The 19,595-nt window shown below is 42.2% G+C and overlaps 1 protein-coding gene across 1 annotated transcript; it reads left to right on the top strand.

Moving 5' to 3' along the window:
* The first annotated feature begins 3,686 nt into the window (after positions 1-3,686).
* Positions 3,687-19,303, top strand: SLC25A19 (solute carrier family 25 member 19). Its single transcript, XM_020806286.3, has 7 exons — positions 3,687-3,838; positions 5,827-6,013; positions 8,211-8,366; positions 9,737-9,907; positions 13,369-13,552; positions 13,878-14,008; positions 15,799-19,303. Exons 2-7 carry the CDS (start codon positions 5,882-5,884, stop codon positions 15,997-15,999), a joined length of 975 nt encoding a protein of 324 aa, XP_020661945.1. The 5' UTR covers positions 3,687-3,838; positions 5,827-5,881; the 3' UTR covers positions 16,000-19,303.
* Positions 19,304-19,595: the final 292 nt, after the last annotated feature.

Here is a 19,595-nt window from a genome sequence, read left to right on the forward strand (position 1 = left end):
AGGCTCTCTTGCTTCATAGCTCACAATCTGCTATTCTGGCTCTGTGAATTATTGTCATGATATTCCCAGGTAGACTGCCATTTCTATAAAGGAGTAAGACTGAGAAGACCTGGGTTCAGATTCTTTACCAGGTGTCTTTGGGCCCAATACTATCCTTCTGCCAGTCTCTCCTACCTCATAATGTTGTGAGGCTGGAAATAGGGAGAAAGACCATGCATACGGCTTTAAATGCCCCAAATACTGTACGTTATATCAATTTAACAAACAGAAGAGATTTGGAAAGCTGGCATGGGGCATTTCAGGAACTGGAATGGGTTCTGTTGTCACCATCCCAAATTAAAACCATAGAGATTTTTATTACTTAAACAATACTATAGTTTATCGTACCTCTTCTTCAAGGAGCTCAAGGTAGCATGCACATGGGCATGTGTGTGCACACATCTGCATGCGTTCATATATACATACACACAGCTTTATCCTCACAACTATCTTGAGGAATATTGACTGGCCTGTGCCTCCCTGTAGCCCTTGAGCCAGGCATTCTAACCACATTTCACACATGTCCGAAAGTATCTAAGGATGGATACCCTCAAGAGACAGGCTTTAAACAATGACCGGGGGGGGGGGGAATAAGCCTCTGGTTTATGCATTTCTGTTCCCTAACAAGAAGGAGAAAAGGCTCATTAAAGGCGTAAATTCGTGAAGGCGAGAGGGTCCTCCGTGGTCCAGACTGAAGGGAGGAGAAATCCGAAAGGGTCGTCGGCGCAGGAGCAGGCGGCCGGAACCGGATCCCTCGGAAAGACTGGGTCCATAACCACCCCTAGCGACGCGGGCGGACTGGTCAGCGAGAGAGGGGCCAGCCACAGGTAGGGCAACCCCCTTCACGCAAGAGGGGACAAGGCGGCCAGGATCCTTGCGCCTCTCACGGGGCTTCGCGGGAGGGAAATAACGTCCGCCCGTCCCGCGTCGCCTCTGTCCTGACAACTGTCAGGGGCAGAGAGGAAGCCGGTCCTCCCTCTCCACGGGGTCTTTCCCACGGACACGACTAAACGACGACGACGACCAAATACACAAATTGCTTACTTCACAAGGTAGGTTTTAAATGCCCCGAAATCACTTTAATCTGTTTGTCACTGCACCACATTGCCATATGGAGTTTATGCTTGCATATGCAACAAAGAACTGGCACCAAATTTTCACATAGGCTTGGAAAGGATACAAGATCAAGAGGTTGTTTTTAACATGCCTACTAGGGCTCCATAGCCTTTTTTCTTAATGTACTTCTGTTTGATGGAAGTATGTGTAAGAAGACCTTTCGGCCATTTTTGCATGGACTTAAAGTATATGATGCACTCTCAAGTGGCATCGTATGGTGACCTATATAGGGTGTTCAAGGTATGCGAGATATTTAATTAAATTATTTTACCCTACCTTTCTCCTTAAAAGGACTCAAGGCAGCATCATTAAAAGACAATATTTAAAGCTAACAATGGTGAGTATACAAATACAAATGGATCATACAAATAACATATGAAAAACAAAGCAACATCAAAATCACAGTCAAAACAGAAATGCACAACAATCCAATAATTGTTGTGGTGGGTTTTTCAGGCTCTTTGGCCGTGTTCTGAAGGTTGTTCCTCCTAATGTTTTGCCAGTCTCTGTGGCCAGCATCTTCAGGGGACAGGAGTAGCACTGAACCAGAGCATAGAGTGTTACTCCTGTCCTCTGAAGATGCCGGCAACAGAGACTGGCGAAACATTAGGAAGAACAACCTTCAGAACACGGCCAAAGAGCCTGAAAAATCCACAACAACCATTAGATCCCAGCCGTGAAAGCCTTCGCGAATAAATCCAATTAAAACCCTACTTGGGCAGCCAGTCACTGGGGGAAGCCTACCTGAAGAGAAAGGTCCTTTCCTCCTTGTTGAAGGACAGCAAAGATGGTGCCAGACTTGCTTCCCTGTGGGAGGGAGTTTCAAAGTCTGGGAACAGCCACAGAGAAGGCCCTCTCCTGTGTCCCCATCAGATGCACCTATGAGGGTGGCGGGATTTGAGAGAAAGGCCTCCCATGATGATCTTAACAACTGAGCAGGCTCCTAAAGGGAGATGCAGTCCTTGAAATAGCTTCGGCCCAAACTGTTTAGCACTTTATAGGTTAGAACCATCACTCTGAATTCTGCTAAAAAACAGTTGAACAGCCAGTGCCGCTGCTATAACAGGCAGGTTATGTGATCTCTGGATGCTGCATTTTGGACCCGCTGAAGATACAGTATTTAAGGAATGGCTTTATCATTGCCACCGTTCAGAGAATTTCCATGGCCCACATCTCCAAAATCCTAATCCATCACTCTGCTTACTACATACACTACATTGGCTCTGGGTCCTTATTATGTTCCTTTAATATATTAATGCTAAGCTCATAAGGACAGCTCATTGAATGGGAGCATGGGGTTGGGGGCTCGATTCCCCACTGTGGAAGACCAGGCTGCTTGTATGGCTTTGGAAAATCTACAGAGTTTTAAAGTACCACCACAAAACAAAATGATAAACCTCTTCTCAGTACTGTACTCTGTACACCTAGAAAACCTGGGAAAGGTTGCAATAACTTGGAACTGACTTGACAAAATGCAGTTTATTCCTAATAACATTATGTAATGTATTCTTGAAGGCTTTCACCGCTGGGATCTGATGGTTGTTGTGGGTTTTTCGGGCTCTTTGGCCGTGTTCCGAAGGTTGTTCTTCCTGATGTTTCGCCAGTCTCTGTGGCCGGCATCTTCAGAGGACTGGAGCCCGAAAAACCCACAACAACCAACATTATGTAATACTTGTTTTCTAATTGCCTTAATCAGAGTCACAGCATAACTGCTTTAGTCAGAATACCTGTCATTGGTGTCGTTCAAACATTAGCACCTGTGGTTCTCTTAATTTCAACAGTACACAAGGAATATGACAGGATTGCTTATTTTGACTATGTATTTACCTCCATTAAAGAAACGCATGCAAAATAATAAGTGAGCAGGGAAGCATTTTTATCGCCTGCGCAGAAGTCTCCAACTTTCCGAAAAAGTTTCCGGATTCCCGCGTAAAAATGATGTAATTAACACGTATCAGCACACCACTTGTTGTTTGATTAGACGCAGTAAATCACGCAGGGCGCCTATGTTGCAACTTAATCGTGCAAAAGGCTAGAAGGGGGGGTTTAAAAAGTTGGCCAAAGGCTCAGCCCCCGGGGCACTGAACGTGGCCCAAAATCTACAGTCAAGCAGTGAGACTCTTGGAACCGCCGTAACAGACGGAACCCAGGCGATCCTACACCACTTCTGTGGGACGGGAAAGCCGTGCTACGCCCCAAGCAACCAGCCCCTTCGTTGGCTGCTATGTGGCGCTCTTTCTGCTTCAAAATAGTGCCACGCACACGCACACACACACTCATGGTTTTTCCTGAGGAATTTCAGAATGCTCGAATGTGCCGCTTGCACTTCCTCTTGCCATACAAGTTTTTATTTATTTAAAAATACAGTCTTCTAAGCCCTTTAAATGTTGGAGTCTTTTTTAACTACTGGCCATATAACAAGCCCCCCCCCGCGCGCGCGCATTTTTTCTTCCTATTTCCTCCTCATCGCCCCGCCCAAGCGTTTACTATGTAAGGCGACGCTTGTAGTCCGCCAAGCACTACATTTCCCAGAAGGCCAGGCGGCGGCCATTCCCGGCGAGACCGTCCTGGAGACCGTCCTTGAAAGCCGGCGTATCCCTGAAGTGGTGGAGCGAGTGTGCTGTCGTTTGTACGGCTTGTTATTGGCGGTTGCTTCCCTTGAACTCCGGGATTAGGAGTCCGGGTGAGCTTAGCGCTACACGGGGATGGCCTTGCGGGTCGCAGGAAAAAGACGGCGGCGGCGGTGCGGGGGTGGCAGGCACTGTTGGCTCAGCCTTGGATTTCTAGTTCAAACATGGTAGCAAGCAACATGGTAGACACACACACACCACACCACACCACACCACCACACCGAGACTGGGTCTCTTCCTCCGAATCACTGATCTCTGTAAAATCTACTTTGACTTGTACTGGGGACGCACTCTGTAAATGCTCAGATGCAGTTTTTTCTTCTTTTCCCTCCTTCCTTCTCAAGCGCTCTAAATCTCAGCCTGTGTTTGAAAATCGTATCATATGCTCATCATCATTATCATCATCATTTTAAAACTGCAGGGCTAGAAAAAGGGCCCTATGGATCCCTGAGTCCAGCCCATTTCAAGGAGGCACAATGGGGGAATCGAACTCCCAACCTCTGGCCCCGTGGCCAGATGCCTAAACCGCAATTTTTGTCTTGATTTCCGAATGGTGCATTACAAAGTGGATGCTTTTTTTAACAGTGTGAGTTGGCTTGTTTTTGTTTTATGGAGCTGTGCAAAAGCAACGGGGAGTCTCGTGGCACCTTAAAAACTAGTAGAGGAGTTTTCTAATATTACTGGCATCTCCTTAAGGACATCTGTTTTTAATAGTCAGCTATTAATTGTTATGTGGCCATAGGTTAGGCAATTTCTACTTCCTGAAATGTTTGGGTTTCTGTTCTTCCTGACTTTTCAGATTAATGTCCCCCATCCACAAAGGTTCACCTCCAAATGAAACTCTTCCTCTTGGATTCTGCTCGTATTGGAATAAGGGTTTTTATCATCCTACATGTGCAAATCTGCTCATCTCTGCTAGGATATCCTTCTCGCTTCTCAACTACTGAGAGGCTGAGTACATGGCCTTTTCAGCGCATTGCTTGGTCCACTGCAGGAAGTGTTTCTAAAGATGGCAACCAGACATTGTCTTTGTTGGAGTGGACATACACTCCTTCAGCGACCCTATCCCTACATTTCTACCTTTTTTGGTGCATGTAAGATCACTAGTTTGGATCTGTCCCAGCACATGTGATTGCTAGAACAAATCCAAAGCAAGCCTTCTGGTTTGAATTTGCCAATCTTGTGAAATGACTTAATAAGTGAGCCACTTCAGAATACTGGCAAATTAATTATTCCTCTGCTCCTTGGCAGAACGGCAGGAGAAGTGAAAATGTTTTCCTGTATAATGGACTGTTGCTGATCCTCTCCATCTGTTAAAAATATAAAATATATATTTTATTTGCCTCATCTTAAAGGGCCAGTCAAGAAACTGCCTGCAGTCAAATCCATGGTGATGGCTTTGGCTGCAGGCAGTTTCCTGACTGGCTCCTTAACACAAGGCAAAGAAATTGTTTTTATTATTTTTTAAACTGATGCAGCCCTTAAGTGATAGTCCATTATAGAGTTTTTAAAAATCACTTCCCCTGCCCCTCTGCCAAGGAGCAGAGGAGTGATTAATTTGCCAGTACAGTATTCTGAAATGGCTCCCATTAAGTCACTTCACGATATTGGCAGGAGCCATTTTTGTGTGAACTGTTGGGCTTGATTAATTTTTTCTAATCAAGCCCAGCCATTTCAAGAAAGATATGCCCAGTAAAACTTAACTAGCCTTTTTTGTTTAGTAAAATAAAACGTGCTAATCTTTAAGATGTCATGAGATTCTGTTGTTGTTACTCAGTTGCAACTTCTGTTTGGTTCAGCGAGACATTATTAGATAAGAATATGTAAGGGTAAAACATCTTAAACTTGGATTGTTCTAATAGTCTGTAGTGTGTACTGGACAAGGAAGCAGGATTCCAGTCCCATCTCTGTGTTGACATCTAAACACTTGGGACATCAGCTGTATCCTGATCCTCTTGACATCCATACACTGGACATGACATAAGCCTATTTGATGCTATGATCTTAAGCATCCTTCTAACGTTTATTTCCTTGCTGTCAGTATCAGTGTCAACAGGAGTGAATGGATATCAGAGCTATCTGTGGCCCCTGGAGGGATGGTTGGCTATGACCCGGATTCCAAATGTGCTTCCCTCTCGACAGGAGAAATCGCAGCAGCAGGATCTGCATCTGGGTTGGTCACCCGGGTAATGATCAGCCCTTTTGATGTCCTAAAGATTCGCTTTCAGGTACTATTTTTTACAATGAATGTGTCATTTTTATTTTATGACTGTGAACACATGAAAACTGGGAAGGAAGAAAATTGTCCCTTCTTATAGTATGAACAGTGTACCAAAGCTGCATTATTGTGTACAATAACTAGCGCGTTCTCCAAGATCTTATCCTTAGATCATTAAAATAACAGTCTACATGCAGAAAAGCAGAGATGAGGGGAACCTCAAAGCTTTCCAAAGTACAAAACAAACTGTTTTTTAAAAAAAACTGAGGGGAGATGAAACCCCCAGAGAGTCCAGTGAGGGCAGAGCACCTCCAGTGACCTTAGAATGCTATCTAGAAACCTCAGGAGCAAGACTGGTCATGGCACCATTCCGTTGCACTTGTGTTAAATGTTTATGTTGCTGGATCAATATCCTTTAACAAGCAAACACTTCAGAACCTGTGGTTAATTATTGTGCCCTTTTTCTTTCATCATTTTAAAAAAGGTTTCTCGGCAAGATGATTTTACAAAAGCTAATACAGGATTTTGAAATTTCTAAATTAGGAGGTGGGAAAAGCACCCTCAATACCTCAGTAATGTAGTTCTCAATAAGAACAGAACTTCTTATCTGCAAAACTATTGCGTTCAGAGAAAAGTAACATGAAACAATATGGGGAAAGGTAGGAGGATTCACATGAGTAAATGTAGCGGTCAAGACAATAAGGGAGCTGAGATTTGAGTAAGGAATACTATTGTTTGGTTTTGTAATTAACTTTGCATTTCCATGGATATAACATTTGGATGACAGGAGGCGGTACAACTGAAATATTCCCTAGCATGAAAATAGGAAGCAATTTTTAAACGAAAGAAAGGCTTTCCCCGAGAAGAATTATTTCTTGGACTCCAATTACTTCATGCTGGCTGGGGAATTCTGGAAGTTGTAGTCCAAAAGGTCCAAATGACTATGCATTTACTCTAAGGTCTTTATCTAATATTTGTCTCCAACATCCGCACCAAATGAAGCAAAGTAGGTGGCTAGAGAAGAGGGCCTTCTCTGTGGTGGCTCTCCCAGAGAGGCTCCCATGGCTTCAGCACTAGAATGAAGCTTTTCTTATTCTTCCAAATATTTTAGGAACCATTTTAACTGTTTTTTTGGTTTAATAGGGATGTAATGACTACTTGGTACATTCTCCATTCTCGCCCATGTAGGCTGGCTTGATTTCGTAAGACACTTGACTAGGAATCTTCAAGCCCTGTAAGATTCCTCACTTGCAAGTGAGAGCCAAGCAATGGCTGCAGTTCTGTTGCTTAGCACAAGTGGCATGAGGGTAGGCCCATTCAATCAGTGGGGATTTGATCAGTTAGTTTCTTCATATGTTGCATTGATTCAAATGGGCCTACTTTAGTTGCAAATTGCTATGCTAAGCAACAAGATTTCAGCTGAATAGTGTTCTCTTTCTCATTTAGGTTTCTACAACTTGCACAGACTGTCTGTTCTATACAAACTAGGCTCCTTTCTTTGGGGAAATACATCCATGGACAGCAGGCAAAACAATAGCTGACATTTACAAGACGTGCAAAATGCTGCTGCAATCTACTCTCTAAAATCCAACCATCATTTTGTCCAAGTTGAATTGCTTGCATTAAAGCACTCTGTGCAGTGAAGTGTTATTTTGCTGAATTTTGCCGACTTTATGCAAATATCCTGCTTGTTCTCTTCTCTGGTTGAAAGTACCTTAAAATACACTGTCATCTTGGAGAGCAAGAAGAATAACATTGTAGTTCCTTGTCTTTTCCTGCAAGGATAAGATGTGTCTCTTTCACTTCCCTAGATTTTAGCATTCTTTTTTTTTTCTTGCCGTGGGTTTTATTTTGAATTCATATGCTGCATTTTAAATTTTTGCTTCTGGTTTTGGTTTGGTTTTATTCTGTGTTATCTTCACTGTTTGTTTTACTGTTTACATTTTAAATGCACTGTACCCTAGCTAGAGAACTCACTGGGAGAAAAGCACCCTACGAATGATACAAGATGGATGGAAGGAAGGAAGGAAGGAAAGTGGAATAAATACTGAATGTGTGCAAGATTGCAGCCCCAATTGGAAACCAATGTGGAGATTTTTGTCAGAGATATAATGTTTCTGATCTGATATGACTTTAGTTCAAGTCTTGATGCACTTCACAATGCATGCATTTAATTAAAAATTTAACTGCTACTGTTATCTTTTCAGCTTCAGATAGAGAAACTTTCTTCCAGAAATCCGCAAGCAAAGTATCATGGTATTTGGCAAGCCATTTTGAAGATTTCTCAGGAGGAAGGGCCAACAGCTTTCTGGAAAGGCCATGTCCCTGCTCAGCTCCTCTCAATCACCTATGGGGGCACCCAGGTAAGAATCAGGAAGTGTGTGACCTTAGCTTTCACAGGAAGGTTGTTGTTGTTGTTGGTAGTAGTAGTAGTAGTTGTTGTTTTATTTATATGCCGCATTTCTCTCAACAAGGGACCCAACGCGGCTCACAACATTAAAATTCACACAATTAAAAACACATTGTTAAATATGATTTAAAATTACAGTAAATTAAAAGACTGAAACATTAAAACATGGAAAAGATTTAAATTATCTGCTAAAATGGAAGGGTGTTGTACCTCCAGTGGCTTCTGTAGCAACACTGTTTTGTTACCGCTATCTTTCTCTTCTGTGTCTCCGAAGACCAGTTTCACGTTTCCAAGAGTCAGTTTGCCATAGCGAGGAGAGTGACATGGTATGGTATAGTCACTATGTCAGACGATGAGGTTTAACAAAGACTGTGCTGTTGGTTATCTGGGTTTCTAATCTACAGAATGCATCTCTTTTGGAAAGGTATCCTCATACCTGTTCTTTTTTGATCCATACAGATTAAGATTGGATTTAGGTAGGCCTTGGAAAGTTGCCTTTTTAAAATAATTTGCTCCCATCACTTGTCACATGATTGGAAAAATAACCCATTATTGTTGCTTCATGCCGTTAGAAAAGTGGCCCACTACATCATTTATAGTACTGCTTTCTACTTTCCCACTACTTTACAGAGTTTTTTCAAAAACTCTTAGGGCTAAAAAGAGAATGGCATAAAATTTGAAAAAAAAACCCTGTTAATCGCCACACCTTTAAAATGTGTGAAAATGCCCTTTAAATGTAACTTTTAAAACTACAAAATGGTAGTTACAACACCAACAATGTCATTTCTTGCCTGTGTTATTGTGTTATTTTTTTAAATGTAACTTTGTTATGCCCTCATTACCTTAAAAGTAAGTAGTTACAAATAACTGTTCCTTTAAACTTTTTGCTTTGAAACTCTGGACTTATACCTTTGTTTTTAAAGTATCAAATGACATATTGTTATTTTTGCTAGAATCAGCTAATGCAGGTGCCCTTCTGGAAATTATTGCTTGCATTGGGACTGACTTTTTAACTAATATGCATAAGACAGGACTTCACGTGTCTTAACTCAAGTTTTCCTACCATAGAATAATAAGAATGTATTGTAAAGATAGTGTGGTTTCTTGATTCTAGTGTTTAAATTCTTCCTAAGATTTTCCTATTCTTTCTTCCCTGTCTAACAAAGGGAAATGTATTTTTTAAAGAAAAGCCTACTATCTGTTGTTATTCTCACTAGTGGTCTCCTTCCAGTAGCAAGGGCTATAGCTGACAGCTGCCACACTGAACTTCTTGTCTAAATCAATTATGTATATATATTTTTCATTTTGTTTTTCTTTTGCCAGTTTGTAAGCTTTGAACTCCTCACAAAGCTGGTGCACCATGGCACATCATACGATGCCCGTAATTTCATTGTACATTTTGTCTGTGGGGGACTCTCTGCTTGCGTGTCCACGGTGACGGTTCAGCCTCTAGACACACTGCGCACCCGCATGGCTGCTCAAGGAGAGCCAAAGGTAAGAGCCGGAATGCAGGAAGGACGCAGTTCCTCTCAGAACGTCCTGACCAACCATAGCTAGATAAGGCTGGGAGAGCAGTCGGGGTGGATGAAAAGAAAAGGTGATCCAAATGGCAGAAGGAAAGGCCGGATGAAGGCAGTTTGGTTACTTTGAGACTTTTTTCTTTCCTTTTTTCTTTTGGCAACTCAACTGTCCTTCTCATTCACCTAATAGGTGGCCTACACAGTGTTGTTTTCCATTTGTGGCCCTCTAATGTTTTTCTCCCACTATGCCTGTCTTTTTCTCCTGACAGCCCCCACAAAAGCCAAAACAACTGTTAGGAAAGAAGAGATGGAATGTTGTTGTTTGTTCTTTAGTCATTAATTCATGTCCAACTCTTTGTGACCCCATGGACCAGAGCAAGCCAGGCCCTTCTGTCTTCCACTGCCTCCCGGAGTTTGATTAAATTCATGTTGATAGCTTCGATGACACTGTCCAACCATCTCTTCCTCTGTCGTCCCCTTCTCCTCTTGCCTTCATTTTTTCCCAACATCAGGGGCTTTTCTAGGGAGTCTTCTCTTCTCATGAGATGGCCAAAGTATTGGAGCCTCAGCTTCAGGATCTGTCCTTCCAGTGAGCACTCAGGGTTGATTTCCTTCAGAATGGATAAGTTTGTTTTCCTTGTAGTTCAGGGACTCTCAAGAATGTCCTCCAGCACCACAATTCAAAAGCATCAATTCTTCGGCGGTCAGCCTTCTTTATGGTCCACCTCTCACTTCCATACATCACTACTGGAAAAACCATAGCTTTGACTATGCGGACATCCTGATCTTTCTGGTATAATTCCTCTGTGTATTTTTGCCACCTCTTCTTTATGTCTTCTGTTTCTGTTAGTTCCCTACCATTTTTGTCCTTTATCATGTCCGTCTTTACACAAAATGTTATTTAATATCTCCAGTTTTCTTGAACAGATCTCTGATTTTTCCCCTTCTATTTTTTTCCTCTATTCCTTTGCACTGTTCATTTAAGAAGGCCCTCTTGTCTCTCTTGCTGTTCTTTGGAAGTCTGCATTCCATTTTCTGTAACTTTCCCTATCTCCCTTGCATTTTGTTTCCCTTCTTTCCTCTGCTATTTGTAAGGCCTTGTTGGACAGCCACTCTTCTTTCTTGCATTTCCTTTTCTTTTAGATGGTTTTTATTGCTGCTTCCTGTATAATGTTACAGGCCTCCGCCCATAGTTCTTCAGGTACTCTTTCCACCAAATCGAGTTCCTTAAATCTGTTCTTCCCTTCCACTGTGTATTCATAAGGGATTTTGTTTAGATTATACCTTACTAGCCCAGTGGTTTTTCCTACTTTCTTCAGTTTAAGCTTGAGTTTTGCTATAAGAAGCTGATGATCAGAGCCACAATCAGCTCCAGGTCTTCTTTTTGCTGACTGTATAGAGCTTCTCCATCTTTGACAGAGAATATAATCAATCTGATTTCAGTATTGCCCATGTGGTGATTTCCATGTGTAGAGTTGCCTCTTGTGTTATTGGAAAAGAGTTTTTGTGATGACCAGCTTGTTCTCTTGACAAAACTCTATTAGCCTTTGCCCTGCTTCGTTTTGAACTCCAAGCCCAAACTTTCCTGTTGTTCCTTTTATATCTGGACTCTCTAGCATTCCAATTCCCTATAATGACAAGAACATCTTTATTTGGTGTCAGTTCTAGAAGGTGTTGTATGTCTTCATAGAATTGGTCCATTTCAGCCTCTTCAGCATCGGTGGTTGGTGCATAAACTTGGATTACTGTGATGCTGAAAAGTCTGCCTTGGATTCGTATTGAAATCATTCTATCATTTTTGAGATTGTATCCCAGTACAGCTTTTCCCACTCTTTTGTTGATTATGAGGGCTACTCCATTTCTTCTATGGGATTCTTGCCCACAATACAGTCAACCCTGACGCCCAGAATATCAATATTAATTCTTGCCATCTCCTGTTTGACCACATCCAGCTTCCCAAGGTTCATAGATCTTACATTCCAGGTTCCTATGCAGTATTTTTCTGTGCAGCATCGAACTTTCCTTTCACTTCCAGGCGCATCCACAGCTGAGCGTCCTTTCGGCTTTGGCCCAACCATTTCATTAGCTCTGGAGCTACTTGTACTTGTCCTCTGCTGTTCCTCAGTAGCATGTTGGATGCCTTCCGACCTGAGGGGCTCATCTTCCAGCATCATATCTTTCAACCTTTTGTTTCTGTCCGTGGAGTTTTCTTGGCAAAGATACTGGAGTGGCTTGCCAGTTCCTGTTCCAGGTGGATCGCATTTAGTCAGAACTCTCCACTATGACCTGTCCGTCTTGGGCGTCCCCGCATGGCGCAGCCCATAGCTTCTCTGAATTACTCAACCCCCTTTGCCATGACAAGGCAACAATCTGTGGAGGGGAGAGATGGGATAGCTGCATATTTATGTGTGATCTTGGGGTCTTAGTGGTCATGAGCTACACATGAATAGTGTGATGTATTATCAAAAAGGGGAGAAAACCAAACAAACTAGTGCAATCAGAGATGTGGTGTCCAGATCAAAGGAAATAATAGTACCACACTGGTCAGACTTCATTTGGCTTCTGTGTTCCTAAAATGGATTATTGTCAAATTCCACGTGAGGGAAAGATCTGAAAAGTACGCCCTGTGAGGAACAGTTGAGAGAGCTGGGTATGTTTAATGTGGAAGAAAGAAGACTGAGAAGTAATACAGTGATAATAATTGTAGGCCATCAAGTCAATGCGAACTTATGGAAAACCCTTCCAGGATTTTACAGGTGTAGAGCACTCAGAAGTGGTTTGGCCTTCAACTCCCTCTGGAGGTGCCCTGAGTCTGTGCAGCTTGCCCAAGGCTACACAGGCTGGCTCATCTCCCAAGAGACAGTGAGAGGTGGGGATCAAATTCCCAGTCTGTGCCTCCACAGCCATTTACCTAAATCATTGAGCTATGCAACCAGCAGGTGATATGATGGCTCTTTTTAAATATTTGAAGGGCTGACACATGATGGCTGGAGCAGTTTTGTTTTCTGCTATTGCTGGGAAGTGTTTTTCGGTGCTTACAGAATGGAAACAATGAAAGGAGAATGAATGGATGTTATGTGCTCACACACTGTACAGTATATTAAAAGAAAACTGGTTTCTCTTTATGTGCAAATGAAGTGCTTGAATAGATCCTGTACCAAGAAAACTCGACTAGGGTCACTGTAAGTTCAATATGACTTGATGGCATATAACACAGAAAACAGATAGAATCAGGCTTCCCAAGTAATTCGTTTTGAGTAAGCGCATCAGGAAACAACAGGGGAAGGATATGCATAAACTAAAGAGATGGGTCGTGGGAACATTGTTTCCTAATTTTTTGAGTTCTTTGTGTTCCTTAAGAGCATTGGTGCAAGCAGGATACATGCTAGAGTTCAAAGAGTGGAAGAAAATGTATTCATCCTTAAATTGTTTTAGATTTACAGGAATATCCGTCATGCAGTGGCAAGCATGTACCAGACAGAAGGACTGCGGGCCTTTTATAGAGGGCTCAGCCCTACCGTCATTGCTGTTGTCCCCTATGCAGGCTTTCAGTTTTCTTTTTATAGTCTGCTGAAGAAGCTCTATGACTGGGTTGTTCCAGCTGAAGAAATGAAAACAGGTTAGTCCAAGACCGAGAGAGAAATGGTGCTACTGGAGTATACTGTCACAAAGCAGTATCCAGCTGCACTTAAAAGCATTCGTACAAAGAAGCTTTCCGTATGGTTTTTAAATCACTAGGCGGTGACATATCTAACAGTAATGACTCATTATTAATGGCACTGAAAACCTTTAATAAGAGTAGCCTCACCCTGTAGTTCAAGATTTTCCTTGCCACCTAGTTCTTTGTCTTTCTGAGTGTTACAAAGGCCTTTCTAATCCAGAGTTAGTCTTTTTGTAAAACGAGTCAGAAATGCATCATTCTTTTTGGTTTCTCTGCTTTTCAGGTAATGTTAAAAACTTTGTGTGTGGCAGCTGTGCTGGAGTCCTCAGCAAAACCCTGACGTACCCTTTTGACCTCTTCAAGAAACGATTGCAGGTCGGCGGCTTTGAGCAAGCACGGGCTGCGTTCGGGCAGGTAGGAAGCATTTCAGATTCCTTCCCCTACTTTCCTTTTGTGTCTGACTAATATAGACCATTAAGTTACTTATATTAAGAAAACAGAGTGTGACATTTATTGAGGAATTTTGGCCATTTTACTTTTTAGCAGAGTGTGAGATGAGGGGAAAAACAGCAAGAAGAGTGTGGAGAGATCAGCTCAGTCTCAACAGTTTCTCCTCCTTGGTTTCTTTCACACAAACTCTAGCACTTTGTATCAAAAAAATCACTCTCGAAGCATTTAAAGGTAGAAAAATTATACTTACAGTTACCATTTGCAGTTATAGTCAGAAGGAACAAAGAGGAAAAAAACCGTCTCCACCACATGTTTGTTGTTTGGAGGAAGGTCAGAAAGAGAAGGCACTATTAAAAAAAAATGGAAGCAAGCAAAAAAGAAAAAATAAGTAAGATGGGGCAGGGCTTGCATTAAATCTCAGAGGTGGGAAAAGAAATTTACAAATCAAGTTAGTGACAAAGGACAATCATTTTAGGCTGTAAAAAGCACCCTCCCACTGATAATGCCTGCAAGATTGCTATCCTCCCAACAAAACTGAGAATAAAATTGTGTTAGCCATTACTTTTAATAGATATGTTTCTATTTCTTCAATCCCATTATGGGCAATGTGCTTGTGTAGATCACTGGTTCTTAACCTTTGTTACTCAGATGTATTTGGACTGCAACTCCCAGAAGCCTTCACCACCAGCTCTGCTGGCTGAGGTTTCTGGGAGTTGCAGTTCAAAAACACCTGAGTAACAAAGGTTAAGAACCACTGGTGTAGATCACTATAACTTCCCACTTCCACCTTCACTCATGCTGATGAGTCAGAATGAACATTCATACAAAATAGCCACATTCAAACTGTACTCCAAGTCACAATTTAAGGCTCAAGAAGCAAATAGGCACAAGCCATCACCTCATGAATTCCCTCTTTTTCTTTGTTCATAAGAAGTCAAGACTGTAAAGTTTTGGGGAGTGATCAGGAGCTAGTTTGACATCCTGGTTTGTTCCTTAAGAATACTTTGCGCCAACCACTGTTTCCCACATTTTGACAAAACAGAGACCAGTGGTTTGTTAAAATACCATGAATTGAAGTTTTGAAATCTCCCTTTGCACACAAAGTGAAAGGGTAACCTAGGTTTGTGCATGTGACAAAATAGCATGGGGTCATATTACATGTTCATTAAGCCAGTTTTTCTGCTCATTCTCTGTCTCCAAAAAAAGCTTCCTCATACAGGTTGGCCAAATTTATCAGACCTGCTGAATTCATTGTGATTGTTCCCCATTCATTCATTCATTCATTCAATCAATTTTTATACCGCCCATCTGACCAATGGTCACTCTGGGCAGTTCATAGACAATAACAATAAATGTGTCATAATCAGATGCATTAAATTAAGTTAACAAATTGAACTAAATAATAAACACTTAAGGTAAAGGAACTTAAGGAACTTGGATTGTTAGCTGCCTAGAGTGGTCCTGAGTTGGCTAGATAGGTGGGATATAAATTACATAAATAAAATAAAATAAATAAAATAAAAAGCTGAAAAACAGACGGCAGTTGAATAAAAGGCTGATGTTCTTAGGGATTTTAGGCTGGCAGATTTTGAAAGGCCTGATGAAAGAAAAATGTTTTTGGAAGTTTTCTTAGTTTCATAGCAGCAAATCTTCACGGTTTGGTGATTCAGTTCTCCCCTGGCAGACAAATATGCCCAGTGTTTTCTACAGGAGCTGCATTTCTGCTGGTGCTCACGCCTCTCTCATTTCTCCAGGTGCGGACCTACACTGGTTTTGTGGACTGTGCCCGGCATGTTGTTCAGGAGGAGGGGACCCGAGGGTTATTCAAGGGCCTTTCCCCAAGTTTGTTGAAGGCTGCTTTCTCAACGGGGTTCACCTTCTTCTGGTATGAGCTCTTCTGTGGTCTCCTGAGTACCCTGAAGCACTCGGGTGGCCCAAAGAAGCCACAAGGCTGATGTTAGCAAGAACAGCTGTCTGCAGGGAAGGTGGCTGAAATCTCTTGTCAGCCTTGTCATCGTATTGAGAAAGAAGTGGAGTCCAGAGGAGTGTGCCTGCCTTTAGAAGATATGGTTTTACCTCTTTGCCAAAGTTCAGGACCCATATCGCTAATTCATTCAGTCCAAACTAAAAGAGCTAACCCTCCAAAGCTTTGGTCCAGGGCCCTTGTGGGGCTGTCCTTCCTGCCTACAGCCTGGTGTGGTGAGCACTTCCTCTCCTGTTTTCTGTCGGGCAACCATTAATCCTAGGAGAAGTTCTGCAAATACCACAACTGAGCCCCGCTGTTTCACTGCTCAGTTAACAGAGCTTCCCTGTTTGCCAAGGTCTCTCCCTCCTCTTCTTCCCACTCCCTTGTTATTGGGGCATTCCTGCTGCTTTGTACCGATCTCCAGTTGACCTGCCAACAATCTCTGTTAACTCGCCAAGGACCATGTCTCCTTCCAACCTCCTGCACTTGTCGTTGGTCCTAGCCAAACATTTCTAGCACTGCTGATGTTAGTCAGCTGGAACTGCACACTTCTTGGTACACACACACTCTTGATGCTGTTATAGCAAAGCCTGCCTATTAGTTATTTGGTTGTGTCAGTGGGTTCAAACCAGGCAGTGAAAGAACTGCATCCCAACTTTGGCCATGTCATTTCTCCACACACACCCCTTTTCTTTCTTTCTTGTGGGCGGCCTTAGAGGGCGTCACAATCTCACCATATCTCATGAGAAAACCAAGACGATTTTGTAAACATACACAAATAGCATGTTACCGAAGAAAGGAAGGCCTGCAGAGCTGTCCTGGGCTCGTATGCCACTGGCAGTTCTCAAGAAGAATGGCTTTGCCCCTAAGGGCCACCTGCTTTCTTCAGTACCAGAAGCTTCTATGGCACTTGTGTTTTAACACACCTTCATTTTATTTCTTGGCCAAACGGTAGATGTAGTGGGCCACAAACAACCAGAGCTATGTGAAGCTGCTTTTGTTTTGGACTACAACTCCTAGAATCCCTGGCTGGGGGATTCTGGGAGTTGTAATCCAAAACAAAAGTTTTCCAAGTTCTGCCAAGTCCTTGTGTTCTTACAGCACTGACTATCATGTTCCTACTGTAATGTACAACTGCTGAATATACAGTAAAACTGTAGGAAGTGGCCCTTCTGGATAGATCCTTAGTCTTTTAGTTTTGCACAACAAGGAAGAATTGGACTATTACATGAGTATTTGCATATTTTATTCTATTTGCATGTCTTTTAAATCAGTATTTATTGCCTATGTTAAATAGTACAAAGTTAACTTCCCAACACAAGTGAGATAAATACCTTTTTTGCAGCAGACTAATGAGAAAGACTTATTTAACCAGCTGAACTTAACTAACCTTATATATGAAAGAAAGCTCCAAGGGAGAAAAACCAGCCTGGAAATAATATTAATACACTTGTATTCAGATGTACTTGGAAATAAGTCCCATTGTGTTGCACAAAAGTGAGTTTAGGATTACAGGTTTGGCGTGTGTGTAGGATCCTGGGATTCTGAAGAATCTCTGTTCCAAACCACAGGTGGCATCCATGGTCTGCTAGTAGGTGCTGGTGCACTCAACATTGAGAACAGCGTTTAGGCATATAGGCATGCTTTCAGCATTAGCATCTGTGCTCATACAGTTTTTCCGCCTGGATTTGTAAGCAGTTGTCCATCTACATTTCAGTTTATGGCAAGAAATTTCCTGCTCCATGTTTAGGTATCTGTTTGTAACAAGGCAGTGTAGTTCCCTTCCCCAAGCTGTTGCCTTCAAGATATGTTGGATTCCCTCATCTGCACTAATGTGGCCTTAGCCCAAGGCAGATGCGTAAGCAAACATACCCACCTCATGGGCAGTGAGGGAATGAAGGAAAAAAATTAAAATAAAAGGATTCCCTCCTTTAATACATAAAAAGAGATTTTACACAACCTACAAAGTTGTCAGGATGGAACTTATTTCTGAGAACATTGGATCATGCTGCATCAGTGGAGCGGGAGCTATTAGAGGGGGGTAGAGGAGTTACAATCAGGGACAAGCCTTCCATTGAGTGCTGACTTTTAGCATGCACAACAGGGTTCTTCCTTGTATGCCTTGTCCCAGCCGCTGCCTTTTGCTCAACGAGAGATGGGCACTGAAAGCCCTTGAGCTACCTAGGCCAAATGCAAAGATTGTTTGTACTTACTGGAATGCTTACATTGAGCAGACCTTGTGTGTCCTTCCACCGCTTGCTTTCAAAAGTTGGTATTCACAAGGGTCTTAAAACTCCTTCATTAATACTCACTTGCGGTGAAACTGGGGAGGGTGTGTTACAGAGCAGAAAAGAGGCCATCTAAAACCAGTTCACTTTCACCCTTGGTGTGTAGTGTTTCTTACTGTAATGATCTAAGCTGGCATGGAATTTGGCAGCTTTAGAAACAGGTAAAATAGCATATCTAATCCATCTCTGTTCTGCGGGGAACTTGGTCTTCCTCCACTATTTTCAGATGCCTGAGTTCCCAGATATTAAAATGGCAGTACCTGTGGTCAGATTGGAGCTTGAAAATCTATTGTTTTCAGACTACAACTCCTGGAATTGGAATTTGGTAATGCTGCCTGGCAAAATCTGGGAGTTGTAGGCCAAAAAAAGCAACTTTTTGAGTTGGATGTACCATCTATTTTTACATTGGGGATTGACCACTGGTAACTTCAGTGATACCCATAATTAGTGTCACCATTCTGATATTACTGTATAACAGCCACTGAAGGAAGTAATGATTTTGTTTTGTAGCTATTTGGTATCTCTAAGATTAGGGCTCTTTCCTAATATATTTGTTCAACTCATTCCCCCAGGTTGCTTAAGTAGTGAAGAAGAATTTTAATCTTGTGCCTTGTACTACCTCCATATCTAGATGCACTTTTGTAAGCATAGCCTTAAAGACCAGGTGTCTGTGGACCTTCACAGCTAGAGCCCATGTTACTCCACTACTGCTGTTGCGCACACGGCAATCTTTTATTTCCAGAAGATAAAACTGATCTCCTTGTACGTCTAAAGTTGGCACATTGGGAACTCTTTGTGCCCATAAGACGAATGTTCCAAGATCAATTGTTTAGACAGTTTTTCTTTTTTTCAGCTCCCATTGGTTTGTCAGCATTTAATCCATTACAGCATTTGTATTCTTTTTAATAGTTATATGATAAAGGCAAGGTCTGTAAGGATTTGGACCAGCCTCCGTGGAATACATGCTTCTCTTACAAAGGAGGTAATAAATGTATTTAATAAAAATGTGACTACTGGTGGTTTTTTGTTGTTGTTGTTACCATAAATCTACTTCTATCTGGAAAATCCCAATGGAGAGGAATGTTGTAGGTGCTTTCCCCTTTCCCACTGTGCACCAGCAGTGGCCTTATCAGGACTGAGCCTCGACTCTCCGGAAGGAAGAATCCAATTTATATACTGTATAGAAGTATCTTTCTACATATTGCATTATTAGCATGTGCTTTGTATTTTGTTAGCAACTGCAAAATGTAGCCTCCGAATTACCTTTGATAACTAAGACCCAAGGTGTTCCAGAAAA

This window comes from Pogona vitticeps, chromosome 2, assembly GCF_051106095.1.
Source record: "Pogona vitticeps strain Pit_001003342236 chromosome 2, PviZW2.1, whole genome shotgun sequence".
In the NCBI taxonomy this organism is placed as follows: Eukaryota; Metazoa; Chordata; class Lepidosauria; order Squamata; family Agamidae; genus Pogona; species Pogona vitticeps.